The 13,787-nt window shown below is 38.8% G+C and overlaps 1 protein-coding gene across 1 annotated transcript; it reads left to right on the forward strand.

The window, feature by feature from the left end:
• The first annotated feature begins 10,526 nt into the window (after nt 1-10,526).
• LOC122192214 lies at nt 10,527-12,295 on the forward strand. The gene is given in 2 exon segments (XM_042892722.1): nt 10,527-12,206; nt 12,209-12,295. Coding segments are annotated over 2 exon segments (1,626 nt in total). The 5' UTR covers nt 10,527-10,628; the 3' UTR covers nt 12,257-12,295.
• The last annotated feature ends 1,492 nt before the right edge of the window (nt 12,296-13,787 follow it).

Below are 13,787 nucleotides of genomic sequence, written 5' to 3' on the forward strand. Positions count from 1 at the left end.
TCTGACTTTCTTTCTCCACTGGACCCAAATTTGCATTGGCCATTTGGGTAAAATGCAAACCTTATTAAAGCTGCATACAGACTCCATTCAGAACCACTCAAAATTCAAGCCCTATCTCTGATAAAATTGTCCAAACATTTCTTGAACTCCAGCAGCTACAGTTCTGTAACCACTACCCTGGGGATACTATTCCAGTGCCCAAACTTCAAATTGATGTAAAACTTGCTCCTCATGTTGAGTCTGAACCCTCGCTGATGCAGTTTCATGACATTCCCTCAAGTCCTAACTTTCTATTGAAATAGTATAGAATTGAAATAAAAAGATTAAATTTAATTACATTTAAAAATACAAATTTAATAAAATAAAATTGAAGTGATCCCTATGTATTATTATTTGACAACCATCTGCATCAAATACCACAATGTCTGGCATAGATAAGGGTTTGATGAAGGTGGGTTGGATAATTTTTAGCTTAAGATCATTTGGGTAAGGAACCTGAGGATGTAATTTATTGATGAGAAATAGCAAGATACATCTACAGTGAAACGTAACACACCTAATTTCATAAATGCCTTATAGTCACATCAAAACTAGACAAATTTAAAAAACTGAAGCATCTTAATTGAAGACAGAGAAGAGGGGAAACTTTCTAGGCACATGGACTCTTAGAGCATTCAGATTAAGATATTCTTACATGGAATACAAATAAAAGAAGGCATACGTAGGTCTCCAATCTCCAACCTCCTCCTGATTAGATGATTTCCACAGTCAAAATAAAGCTGAACCACTGCTTACTTCTCTGCCTTTTTCTGAAGGCATGGAATATTGAATTATGAAGAAGCAAACTTCAACAGAGTGATGTCCTAATGAATGGCCTTTCATCTGGTAAAAGGGCGGCTTATAAATGTTTAATACACAAAGTTATTGACACAGATCTGAATATAAATTCTTAACTATGCTTAATTTGCATTTACTTGGAATTCACACCACTTTTCACAGCATCATAGGCACTGACATAATTACATATACAAACTATTTAGAGCTTTAGTACTATACACATCTAAAAAATTCCAATTCAGATACGTTGATTTATTTTTATTTTTATTTTTATTTTTATTTTCATTTTCATTTTCATTTTTATTTTTATTTTTTGTCTAGCCTTCCCTTCATGTCAGGAACTAAGAAGTGGTCTATGTCACCTACAAGCGCTTTTGGCCATAAAAACAATTTCTGTGCTTATATGAGTTAGGATATGTGTTCCTACGTAGTTTTCATACACGCATTTTTTCATACATGGGTTTTTCATACATACATTTCAAAGAAATTTTCTCAGGAGTATGTGAGTGCAACATCAAATATTTTCGTGAGTATATCTTTTACAGACTTTATAGAAGAAGAAAACATAATTAGCATGAATGCTGACTTAATATAAGCAGCTAAAATGGTAATGTGAAAAACCGATGTTTGTGTTAAATCTATCATTTTTTTCAGCATTTAGACTTAATGGTCTATGAAGAATTAACTGAAGATGTAATAATTTGTTTGCTACTGATGTTTTTATCAAATCTATCTTCTTGTCATGATAAATGTCTTATCTTCACAGCGTGCACAGTAAACTTCTAAATAACTGTTTAAAAAAACAAAAACAAAACAAAACAAAGAAGCAAACAAAAACAGAAGAATACTCCAGAAATAATGTGTTATACTTCCTCTCCATTTGCTACTGAGCTCAATTTGGATTGGTTATTTACAAGAATTAATTCTAACAGTCATCTTTTCAAATTTATGTTCCTCATCATACAGTTAGAGAGGAAGAAATACATATTCATGCTACACTAATTTTTTTCCATGTAATATAACCACAAGCCCAAAAGTGAACTGCTGAGAGAAATTTCTAATTGTGAACTGTCTTTCTCTAGAAATGCTTTGTGTATGCCATTACAGTGATCTAAAGGGAAGTAGCTTAAGAAGAGTATTTTCTTATTTTTTTTCTCTATTTGTTTCACTTAGTTTTCACTCATCTTACACAATGAGTAATTGTTCTTTTGGAGTATTTAGATAAGAGATGCCAACTGCATCTCAAATTCCAAGGGAGAACAATGTTTACATTCATGAAGTTTGAATATAATTTATTTCTCTCATAGAAAGAAACTAACATAGAGGATGCTAAGGCAGGTAGCTCAATACCTGAATTTTGGTGTCTCATCCAAAGCTTCACAGGATTGAGAAGCTTGAATAAGTACTGAAGGAAAGTGAAAAGACTGTGGGAAATGTGCATTTGCAAATACATGCTAGAGAAGGGGAACTAGACATAAAGTCTGCAACATATAGAAACTTAGAAGAAATACATAACACACACTCCTGCCAGCATAGTTGTGGGAGCTGTCACTCAGGATGGCCAGAAAGAACCTCAAACTGCTGTCAGAGTGGAATAAATCATGCCATCAGCTGAGGTTTGAGTGTCATTTAGGATTTGATATGTGTTTCTTATTTTTGCAAGGGAATCAGATAGTAAATCTCAGCCACCTACCGAGGAGTATGTGAAAGTAAATCTCACCTGAATTAAGTAAGTTTCATTTCAATGCAATTTGTTATTTTTGCAGAAGAATATCATAGTAATAGAGAAGCTTTAAAGCAACAAACTCATAATTCTAGAGCATAAACTCAATTGAACTGTGAAGTATAATTGCAGATAAGATCCATTTTTCTGTTGACTTCAACGAACTTCAAATTTCGACCCAGTTTTTTATTAATTATTTGAACATATTCAGTTTGCAGTAGACTTTTTATTATTTTTTAAAGACTAAATTTTCAAAAATCACTCTATCACTTTCCTATATAGCCAAATGAAAACTAGGCCTAATTATATGGAAATATATGTAATCATAATTCCAAAACATCATAGATTTTAGAAGACGATAGTCTTTTTCCATATGGAACTATATGCCATACAAACTTATTGTAGAACTCCCAATGTAGTATCTTCAAATGTAATTTTGATCTAGTAACCACGAAGTACTTTGCATTTAAATCAAATAGTATTGTACAGTGAGGGAACATAGATTGAATGGTTTATCATGGCTAATTTACTAGATAATCTGATAAAAGTTGTTTCTGCACAAAGAGAGGTACATAGAATAACAACAGCAGGTCAGAGAATGCTGGTAATCTGATAAATAGAATGGAGGACTTCCAACGCAACACAATGGGAATGAGGATCAATATCAATAAGGCAAACTTAGTACAAGGTGGTCTAAGGAGAAACAAGTGTTAGAAAGTAGAAGGGAAAAAGAACAAAAAGTATTTTAAAGCTGTGAGCAGGGGATGATCAGGGTGACTGTATAGACATGACCAGTATTTACTGATATGGTTCACCCTTTCTTCTCCTTCTTCCAGACTGATATTGTCTGTGTGAGAAGCTCTGTCCTTGGTACATTTGTGTCTATGGAGGAGTGGATATGGCCATGGGGTGGGGCCATGAATCATGATCTGTGTGTCCATGGTGCCAACAATTAGAACAAGTGAGAGTGTATGTCTTGGTGTGTATGCAAAAGCAAAGGTGAAGCCTGACCAGATAGAGAATAATGAGTGGCACAGAACTAATCATCATCAGTACCACAGGTGCCATTCTGGCTTTACATAAACTGGTAAATAAAATTTTGAAACTTCAAATGTCAATGCAAATGAGATTTCATTTGTCACATCCTAATGACACATTCGGACAAAATAAAGATATGCACATATTAGCTCATAGGTCATGATTTTCATGGGAAGTTTTAAATGTATATTGCAGATGGAGGATGTCATACGCTCTAGACACTCAGAGAATCAGGATCTACACCCCAAAGTGACACACACCTACAGTAGTGCTATATTGAAGCTGCACCAGAATTTTTTGTCTCAAGGCTTACAGGCTAGCTGAATTTATAATATAGGAAAAAAATACAAACTGTTCTGAATAAAGAATACTTATGGGTTTCAAATTTTAATTTTAAAAAGTTCTGAAAAATAAAACATGGAATTTTTGGTGAAGATTCAGGAGAATAGAAAGTAATGAAAGGACAACAGACAATCACATTTCCTTTGTGAAAGAGTTGAGAAGAAGAGGGAAAGACACTGGAACAACTGTGCAAGATCTTTTTTTCTCACTTAAATCATCTTGAAGTCCATGTAATTAGAGACTGAGTAAATAAAAATTTATAGCACAGTCAAACTTCCTTTGGAGAATACTATATATGGTGCCATTAGGTACCAAGACATTGAACAACTTAAATGATCCTTTAGATTTTAGCAAGAAAAATACAAAGCCAAAAAAGTGGAGACATAATTGTTAATCTGAGGTGGAAGAAAATGCAGTGCAGAGATTATATTGAAGATTACTCCCATGAAGTGTTCAGTAGACAAAATTTAGAATGAAAAATGAGAATGGGATGCATCTGCTTTTAATCACATCACCCACAAACAAAATGTTATTCTAGGCAGTGAGCATGCAGTTACTAATTTTAGCTTGTTTGCTTCTGATTCAACCTAACTCATAGTCACAGTTCACATATATTTTGTAAATTCTATGTATAATATAAATGAACATGTTTATTTATAGATATGTAAGTGTATCTACATATATATGCACATGTATTATCTATGTAGATTGTATATGTTATACAGATGTTATGTGATTTACCTTATTAGAAATTACAAGCTTTATCCTTCCATGATGATTTTGTAAATTCCACAGTGCAGTGATTTTCAAAACAATGGTTCATTTTAAAGCTGGTGTACTTACAAATGGACTCAGTTAAGAGCTAACTTAATGGTTTACTCTAAACCCGCAATATTTTTCTCTGTATGTCTATGGTTATCCACAGTACTGATGTGAAAAGAAAGGGAAGGGGAAAGGAAAAGGGAAAGAGGGACAGGAGAGGAAGGGTGGGAAAAAAAAAAAAAAAAAAAAAGAGAGAGAGAGAGAGAGAAAAGAGGAAAAGAAAAAAAGAAGGAAAAAAAGAGAAAAAAATAAAATAAAAAAAAATAAATAAAAGGAGAAAAGAGAATAAAGAATAAAGAAAGAACTCCACTAGTGTTGCCAGAATTTCCATGGTATTGTACAGACAGAAAAGATATGATGCCCTAAACTAATTTATTCTTCCAGGTCAGAAAACCATCAGTTCTTACCAATCTGCTCTATTAGAAACTGTTAACATTTGCTTTGAATTCTACTCTGTTTGATACATGATATGCATATATAAGTTATCAATTCCAACATTTACTAAAAAAACACCTACTGACCAACAGATCAATAAAATTCAGCATTATTATAAAACATATTCTACACTTACAGCAAAACTGTATGGAGTATAACACTTAGAAGATAAAATCTAATTAATTATGTAGTGAGAAACAGATTTTAAAACCTACATACTTGCCAATACATTCCACATTTTTTTTCATATTTATATAGATAAGTTCTAAGAATGCGTAAGTCAGTATGTTACTGCTAATGCCAAAGTGTACAGGAAGCAGAGATGGCCTAGAAAACTTATTCACATAAGCTAGCACTTACTTTAAAGGAGGGTCTTTAATGAAACTATATGCGTCACTAAGTTCTTATCAGCATGAGCTAGGGCTCCACAATCTGTCCTTTTAAAAAAAACTGCTTCTCTCAGTTTCAGGTGGCACATTATGCAAGCACGTACTGCAGCACCTGCAGTGCATGATGTGGAACAACATATGCTTGTCTATGGCACCATTTATTTAGAAATAACACACAATATGTCTGATGATAAAAAGAACAAAGCGAATAAACACATTTCAGAACAATCAAATATTTTAAATTCAAATTTTACTCTGAATTTTTTGACTTTTTAGTTTGTGTGTGTTCTGTGTGTGTGTGTGTGTGAGAGAGAGAGAGAGAGAGAGAGAGAAAGAAGAAAGATATGCTACTTAAGTTTTTTAGAGCACTTACTATAAAGCAATATTAAATCAAATATTAGGTAAAGCAAGATTCTCTGAAAACTTTCAGTATACAATTAACCATTATAAATCCAGAACTCTGTGCACACCTTGGATGCTAACATCAAAATCAGCAGTAGGAAAACATTGTGGACCTCTGTTTTGAATTGCTGATTGTTACTGTATTCATTTTCTCTGAAGTTAATTGCAAAGAAAACCCTAACTATTCTATTTTGCAGTTCTGTGACAGAGAAAGACCCCAGACCTCAGAAAATCAATATACAGATTCTTTAAGACCACTAGGCATATTACCAGCATGTAATTGAATGTAAAATTACAAGGATGTGAATTTTTTAAAATACAGAAGGGAGAAGTAAGACCAGAAATTATCTCAACTGCTCTACTATTATGAACCACAACCTACAGCAATAGAAAGGTCATATGAGCTGCTAGTAGAAGAACCTTAAAGCATATTTAAGTCCTCTAACACATAAAGGTCTTGTTGTAGGCAGTTAACTGCAAAGAAAAAAGTAGTATATGTGTAAGACTGAAGCTAGCAACGTCTTCTGCCAGACTTTTCTCAAAAAGCAAATGATATCAATTGTACGTGTAACCAAATGCAGCAAGATTGTGCTAGCATGTATTCCAATACTTAATGAAAGAACATCAATTCTCATGCAAGAAAAGGCAATGATATACAGACTGTGGTTGAAAAAGGAAGTTTTGGGGAGAGAACTGTGAGCTAGGTAGCTTGTTCTTAAAATAAAAAAGCAGAAGAGTCATCTTATGGACTGCAGATAAAGATCAATAGGGCGAGTTGCATTCCTTTGGATGAAAAGAGTATTTAGGCACTGGAAAAGCTAGCAGAGGGAAGTGGTAAAATCACCATTCCTGGAGGCATTTAAGAGTTGTTCAGATGTAGTGCTTAGATACATTGTTTAGTGGTGTACTTGGTAAGTAGTGATTAAACTTGATAATCTTATGTGCCTTTTCCAGCCTAAATGATTCTATATACTATGATACTGTAGACAGAAAAATACTAAAATGAAAAGATATAAAGCCCAGAAAAAAAAAAAAAAAAAAATTAAAATTGAAAGCTAGCAACACAGCAATTTGGGAATAGAGCTCATTTCATGTTTCAAGGCCAAAACATCTCCAGTTGACTTGCAAATCACTAACCAGCAGATCAGGTCATTGAATGCTTACACAGTGTAAATTTTTAAGCCTTAAACCATTAGTAATCCTTAAACCAATAGTAACTCTTATATTGATTAACAAAAAAAAAAAAAAAAAAAAAAAAAGAGAATCGAGAGTTTCTGCATTTAGCAAAACATCATCAAACATATCTCAGCTAGTAAAGATTGACTCTAGCACCAAACAAGATTATCTTATTATTAAGCAGTCACACAGTGCCATATTCAACACATCTAAACAGACTAGATTCAGATCAGATTGCTTTGGAGTGCTGAGTAGAAGTTCTACTGCGTTACCATTTTCAAGAAATGATAAATCAGTGAAATCTATCATATCATGGCACGAATTGCATCTATTCTGTTTTTAAGAAAGAAGGGCAAATGCTCTTTCTCTATCTTCAGTCTCTTTTCTATGTCTTCCCATATCCATGGACCTCTGAAATTACTGGACTTTGTGACAGCTGTTTCATAGTTCAGCTATATAATAAACAGGAATAACAGATCCTATAGATTTCAAATATATCACTTTTTCCTACCCTTTTTGCTCTCATGTTAATCATAGAATCATAGAACGGCTTAGGTTGGAGGAGACCCTAAAGAGCATCTACTTCCAACAGTTCTGCCATAGGCATGGTTGCCTGCCACTAGATCAGACTACCCAGGATCCCATCCAACATGGCCTTGAATGCTCCAGAAATGGGGTATCCACAGTACCTTTGGGTAACCTGTTCCAGTGCCTCACCACCCTCTGAGTTAATGAATTAGGAATTTCTTCCTAATATCTAACCAAAATCTACTCTTTTTTCCTTTAAAGCCATTCCATTTTGACCCATGTGCAATACCTTGCACCTTACCTTATTAAACCTCCTTACGTTCTGACATGCCCATTTCTTGAGCCTGTTCAGGTCCTTCTGGATGGCATCAATCCCTTCTGTTTTGTCAACTTCACAATTCACCTTGGTGTCATCTGCAGTCCTGCTGAGGCTACTCTTGATTCACTGTGTCATTGATGAAGATGTTGATTGATGAAGATGATGAACGCTGAACTCAAGGTGGACCCCTGGAGGACACCACTCATGACTGACCTCCACCTGGACATAGAACCTCTGACAAAAACCCACTGGCTATGACCATCCTACCAATTCTTTGTCTATTGAATAGTCCAGCCTTCAAAACCATATCTCTCCAATTTAGAGATAAGGATGTGGTGCACGACATGTTAAAGGCTTTGCAGAGGTGCAGGCAGATGACATCAGTTGCTTTTCCTTTGTCCACAGATGCTATCACCTTATCACAGAAGGCTACTGATTGGTCAGACACAATCTGCCCCCAGTGAAGCCATGCTTACTCTCTTGGATCACCACCTTGTCTCACATGTGTTTTAACACCACTTCCAAGAGAATCTATTCCATGGTCTCCCCTGGCACAGGCATGAATTCATTGTCCTGTACCTCCCCAAGTCTTCCTTTCTCCCTTTCTTCTATATGGAAGTGATGTTTGCCTTTTTTCAGTCATCAGGAACTTTGCCTGACTGACATGATATTTCAGACATGACAGAGAGTGACTTGTCTGTTGTCAGCAACTGCGAAACTGCGAGACCCCCCCGCGGGGTCTGATGTGTTAAGCTCCCTCCCTGCTCTAATGATTGATGTGTGATGTGCCCCCTTGGGGGCGTAGACGAAGTAATTAGGCTATATAAGGTAGTGTATACGGGTAATAAACGCCATTTGCTGCTCATTATATTGGTGTCGCCTCAGTAATTGGCCAAGCTGCGGTCTCCCGGGAAATTCGGTACGGGCGTGAAAAGCAACAAGTGGTGACCCCGATCGACGTGATTCCTGGGAGTGAGTCAGCTGTCTGCCGGAAGCAGGATCCCACTGCGGTAGCGGTAAATTCAAATCTGCGGAGTAGTGGTAACCCGGGGACGGGGAGGAGTGCGCATTACTCCTCGTCAGGCGGGAGGCTCGGGAAAAGGAGCCAAGATTCCCCTAGGACGCTAGGGGGGAAACGCCAGAAGAGGCCAGGTGCATGTTCGGCCGGAGGCGTTATGGAAGCCGTCATAAAGGTGATTTTCCATGCATGCAAAAATTATTGCGGGAAAAATGTTCCTTCTAAGAAGGAGATATCAGCGACACTTTTGTTGCTGGAGAAGGAGGGATTACTATCATCCCCTTCTGATTTATATGATCCTAATAATTGGGATTCGTTTACTGCTGCGCTCTCACAGAGGGCAATGTTTAATCAGAAAGCAGCAGAGATTAAGGTGTGGGGATTGATTTTAACAGCTCTTAAGAAAGCAAAAGAGGAGAAGATTGCAGGTGACCGTGCTAGGGAGCTGCTGGGGCTCGGGCCAGGGGGGGGGTCTTGTCTCCCCTACAGATTCGCTGGAGGGCAAGATGGCGCTGACTCCTTCGGCCCCACCAGAAACAACGACCCTGGAGATAAAGAAGAACGAAGTGAAGCAGGAGCAATCATACCATAAAAGGGAGGACCCACCTCCGTACCCGGCTCGCAGCATATATCCTTCGCTTAAGCCCTGTAAAGATAACGGGGAAGGGGGGTCGGTGGAGGAAAGTGGTATAACTTCTAGTACAGTTGATAAGAGGGTCCTTGAGAAGGGAGAGATGTCTGGAGGGGCTGTGATACAACCTGTGGAATGTGACAGTGGGGGCGGGACTCACCTACTGCCCGATTCTGCCTGCTACGGTGGCCACCCCCCGAGGGGCGTGGATTGTCCCCAGCCTTGCTGTGGGGGGGGCGTTCCGACGGGGATGGCCCTGGAGTCCGCCCAGGAGGGGCGTGGTCCCATATCGACAGCTTCATGGGGCCTGCCTACCCTCACTGATTGGGCTCGAGTGAGGGAGGATATACAGGCCGCAGATCCAGCAGGTGTCGCTCTCACTTTGCCGGTGGTGATAAGACCAGAGGGTCCAGCTTGGGTTCCTCTGGAGTCCAAAGCGGTTACTTGTCTTTCGGAATTAGTTAAGAGCAAAGGCCTGCGTTCCCCTGTTACTATGGCAGCAGTGGAAGCTCTTATGGCTTCTAGTCTTTTGCCATATGATGCGGTGAACCTTATGCATGTTATTCTTGAGCCCGTACAATACACCCTGTGGAATGATGAATGGAATAGACTACTTCAAGCTGTGGTGGCTGCTGCCAACCGGGACCCCCAACATCCAGCCAACGGCCAGCGCAGAGGCGAGAGAACTAATCTTGCACGTCTTCAGGGCCTGGCAGATGGAATGGTGGGATCCCCGGAGGGCCAAGCAGCAATGCTCAGACCAGGAGAGCTGGCAGCTGTTACAACGGCAGCCCTCCAAGCCCTGCGAGAAGTGGCTAAGGTTGCGGAACCTGTGCATCCGTGGGCAGACATAAAGCAGAGCCACTCAAATTTCGAAAACAGATGTTATATCAGGCGTAAGGGATCGTAAATCCTGTGTTATTGAACAGGGAGATTGCCAGTATAATTTCATCCTGACCCAACCTGTAATGATAACATGCCTTTGGACACAAGACACCTTAGGACGATCTTTTAAATTCAAGGTGGATCTCCTTAATCAACAAACAACTGATGTCCCATATATAACTCCCACTAGGAGACTGGAGAGTGTTATCTCCCCACAAATTTATCAAATCGGGCCGTACGCCATAAAGAACACAGGTCAGCGTCAGGTGATCTTTAATCCAACGTGGTCCCTTAAACGAGTGATGCTATTATTGCAGACTAATGTGTCAACTATTAAACCAGATTGTGCATTATTTTTAGGCATGTCATATGCCGGATGGTCGGCATGGCTTCATCGACAGGCACTTGATACACTTAGAAGAGCAAAAAGAGATGTTTCTGGTATTCTGGGAACAGGTTTAGGAGTCTTAAACAGTATAGACACTGAAATACTCATGAGTAAATTGAATGCCATTACAAGTAATATACATGAATTGCAACATCCTCTACAGTCGTCCCTATCAGGTTTAGGAACAAGCCAATGGCTTTTATCAGATGTGTTACCGCAATGGGAAAAGATAGATAGGAAAGATCATCTGTTGATTATGGATGCGCTTTCAGCAGTCCAAGGTAATACTTCTTTAGCCCTCAGTTGCATTCAGGCCCAGATGTGGATGCAGTTTATAGCAGCGACAATCATGAGAGAAGGTGAGGATGGCACTATACCCACTGAAATTAGAAAAGTAATTTGGGACAATGCAAATAGGTTTGAAAGAAAATTTCAATCATGGTGGCATTTAGTTAACTTCACTTATGATCCTGTCACCAATTATGCCGTGGCTTTTGTTTTGATGATAAGTAATGCTTCAGTATACACGATATATCCAATCATAGCCCTAGGATTAAATCATGGTGAGACTACTCTGTATCCAATTGAACATCGGATATGGGCTCTTCAAAAGAATGAGAAATGGCAAACTGTGGACGTTAGTTCATGTGCCATGCGTGAACAACAAGGATTTATTTGTGAAAGTAATACATTTGAGACTCAAGATATCTGTTTTGACACTGAACAAAATATCTGCCACTTTGAGGTCCAGCCTGGTAGGATGTTCGAATCAATGCTTGTATATATTGGAAAAGGATGTGCTTGCATCAGAACTCATTGCGACTCCATACAAATAGGGGATATGATTGTTGATACTGCCAATCACTCAAATCTTTGTGTTTGCAATTTTATCAATATTTTAGGATGTGATTTTAACTATACAGTTCCTGTTACTTCATATCAGCTTTTGCAGTTCAATTACACCCTGATCAAAGATTTGCGTCCAGCGCTGATTGGAATGAATCTCGCTTTGGTAAAGGAGCTTCTACAACATGACGATCTGCATCAACTATTAGAACGCATCAAAGACAACGGACAAAAGACCTTGATTACTGTTCATCATGACGTGAAAAAGATACATCGCATCTTGGAGAGAGTAATGAAGGCTGGAGAACATCACTGGTGGGAGGTTCTTTTCGGTTGGTCTCCCACAGCTACGGGAATATTTAACTCTGTACTACATCCGGTAGTTGTTATATTAGGTTTAATAGTATTATGCTTGGTTCTTATAGTTATATTATATATAAAGACATGGCGCTTGCTAAAGCAAGTGTCCCAGCTTGATTTAGCATTAAATAGGGATACACTGCATCGTTTTTTGTAAGACTTATTTTAAGGTTGATAGACGGTTATAACGTTAAGGTAGAACTTATATAAGATATTAAGATTTTAGGATTGTTAAGATAATAGGTTGTCATTAAGTTATAAGGTTATAAGGTTATAAGTATATAGGTTATAAAGTTATAAGTATATAAGGTTATAAGTTATAAGGTTATATAGGGATATAAGTTATATAGTGTTATATAAGTTATAGGGTTATTAGGATAGGATATTTTGCGAATCGGGTTGTAACGGGGCAAGGCTTAACTGAGAGGACAATGGCATGTATAGGCGCAATGCGGGGATTTCGGGGTGTACGCGGTTAGGGTCCTCTCGAGTTGTAGTATGCTTTCTTGAGCATGGAGAGGGGGAGATGTTGTCAGCAACTGCGAAACTGCGAGACCCCCCCGCGGGGTCTGATGTGTTAAGCTCCCTCCCTGCTCTAATGATTGATGTGTGATGTGCCCCCTTGGGGGCGTAGACGAAGTAATTAGGCTATATAAGGTAGTGTATACGGGTAATAAACGCCATTTGCTGCTCATTATATTGGTGTCGCCTCAGTAATTGGCCAAGCTGCGGTCTCCCGGGAAATTCGGTACGGGCGTGAAAAGCAACACTTGTCATCCAGATCAGCCAGTTCCTTCAGAAACCTGGGATGAAAATCATCTAGCCCCCATAGTCTTGTATACATTCAATCTCATGAGAAAGTTTTTGACTTCTTTGTCTCCTTCTCTGGAGATGTTCAAGACCTGCCTGGATGCCTACCTGTGCGACCTGGTGTAGGGAACTTGCTTTGGCAGGGGGTTGGACTCGATGATCTCTGGAGGTCCCTTCCAACCCCTACAATTCTGTGATTCTGTGATTCTGTGACTTGGTCCGCTCTTACACTGGGAGTAAACAGGTTGTCATCAGTGGACTCTAGGCATCTCCTGGAATGCTTACAGTTCACAGCGTGTTTTTCTTTTCCAGCAGACATCTGGATGATTGAGATCCCCCAGCAGAATGAGAACCTGTGAATGTGATACTTTCTGCAGCTGAATCAAGGTCTTGTCAACAGATTTCCCTTGATCAGATGGTCAGGTAGCAGATCAGGATCACCTGCTGTCCTTTATTTATCCAGTTCCTAATTTCAACCCACAGGATCTCAACATGTTAGTGATTGACTGTTTCTCTACATCAGCTCTTCACTGTTGTAAGAAGCTGTTCAAAGCTTGTTCAGTGGTGCTCATCCAAGACATGACCTGCTCAAGAAGCTTTTGGGGTTCCTGACAAGCTGAGGGAGCTGGGCTTGTTAAGCCTGGAAAAAAGAAGGCTGTGGAGTGATCTCATTTCAGCATTTCAATACCTAAAGAGAACCTACAAAGGGGAGGGGAATCAACTCTTTGAAAGGGTTGATAGCTGCAGGACGAGGGGAAATGGTTTTAAGTTGAGGGAGGGAAGATTTAGGTTGGATGTCAGGGGGAAATTCTTTACAGAGCGAGTGATGAGGTGCTGG

This window comes from Lagopus leucura, unplaced genomic scaffold, assembly GCF_019238085.1.
Source record: "Lagopus leucura isolate 7727_CA_CO unplaced genomic scaffold, USGS_WTPT01 93-12_obj-0_obj, whole genome shotgun sequence".
Taxonomy (NCBI): domain Eukaryota; kingdom Metazoa; phylum Chordata; class Aves; order Galliformes; family Phasianidae; genus Lagopus; species Lagopus leucura.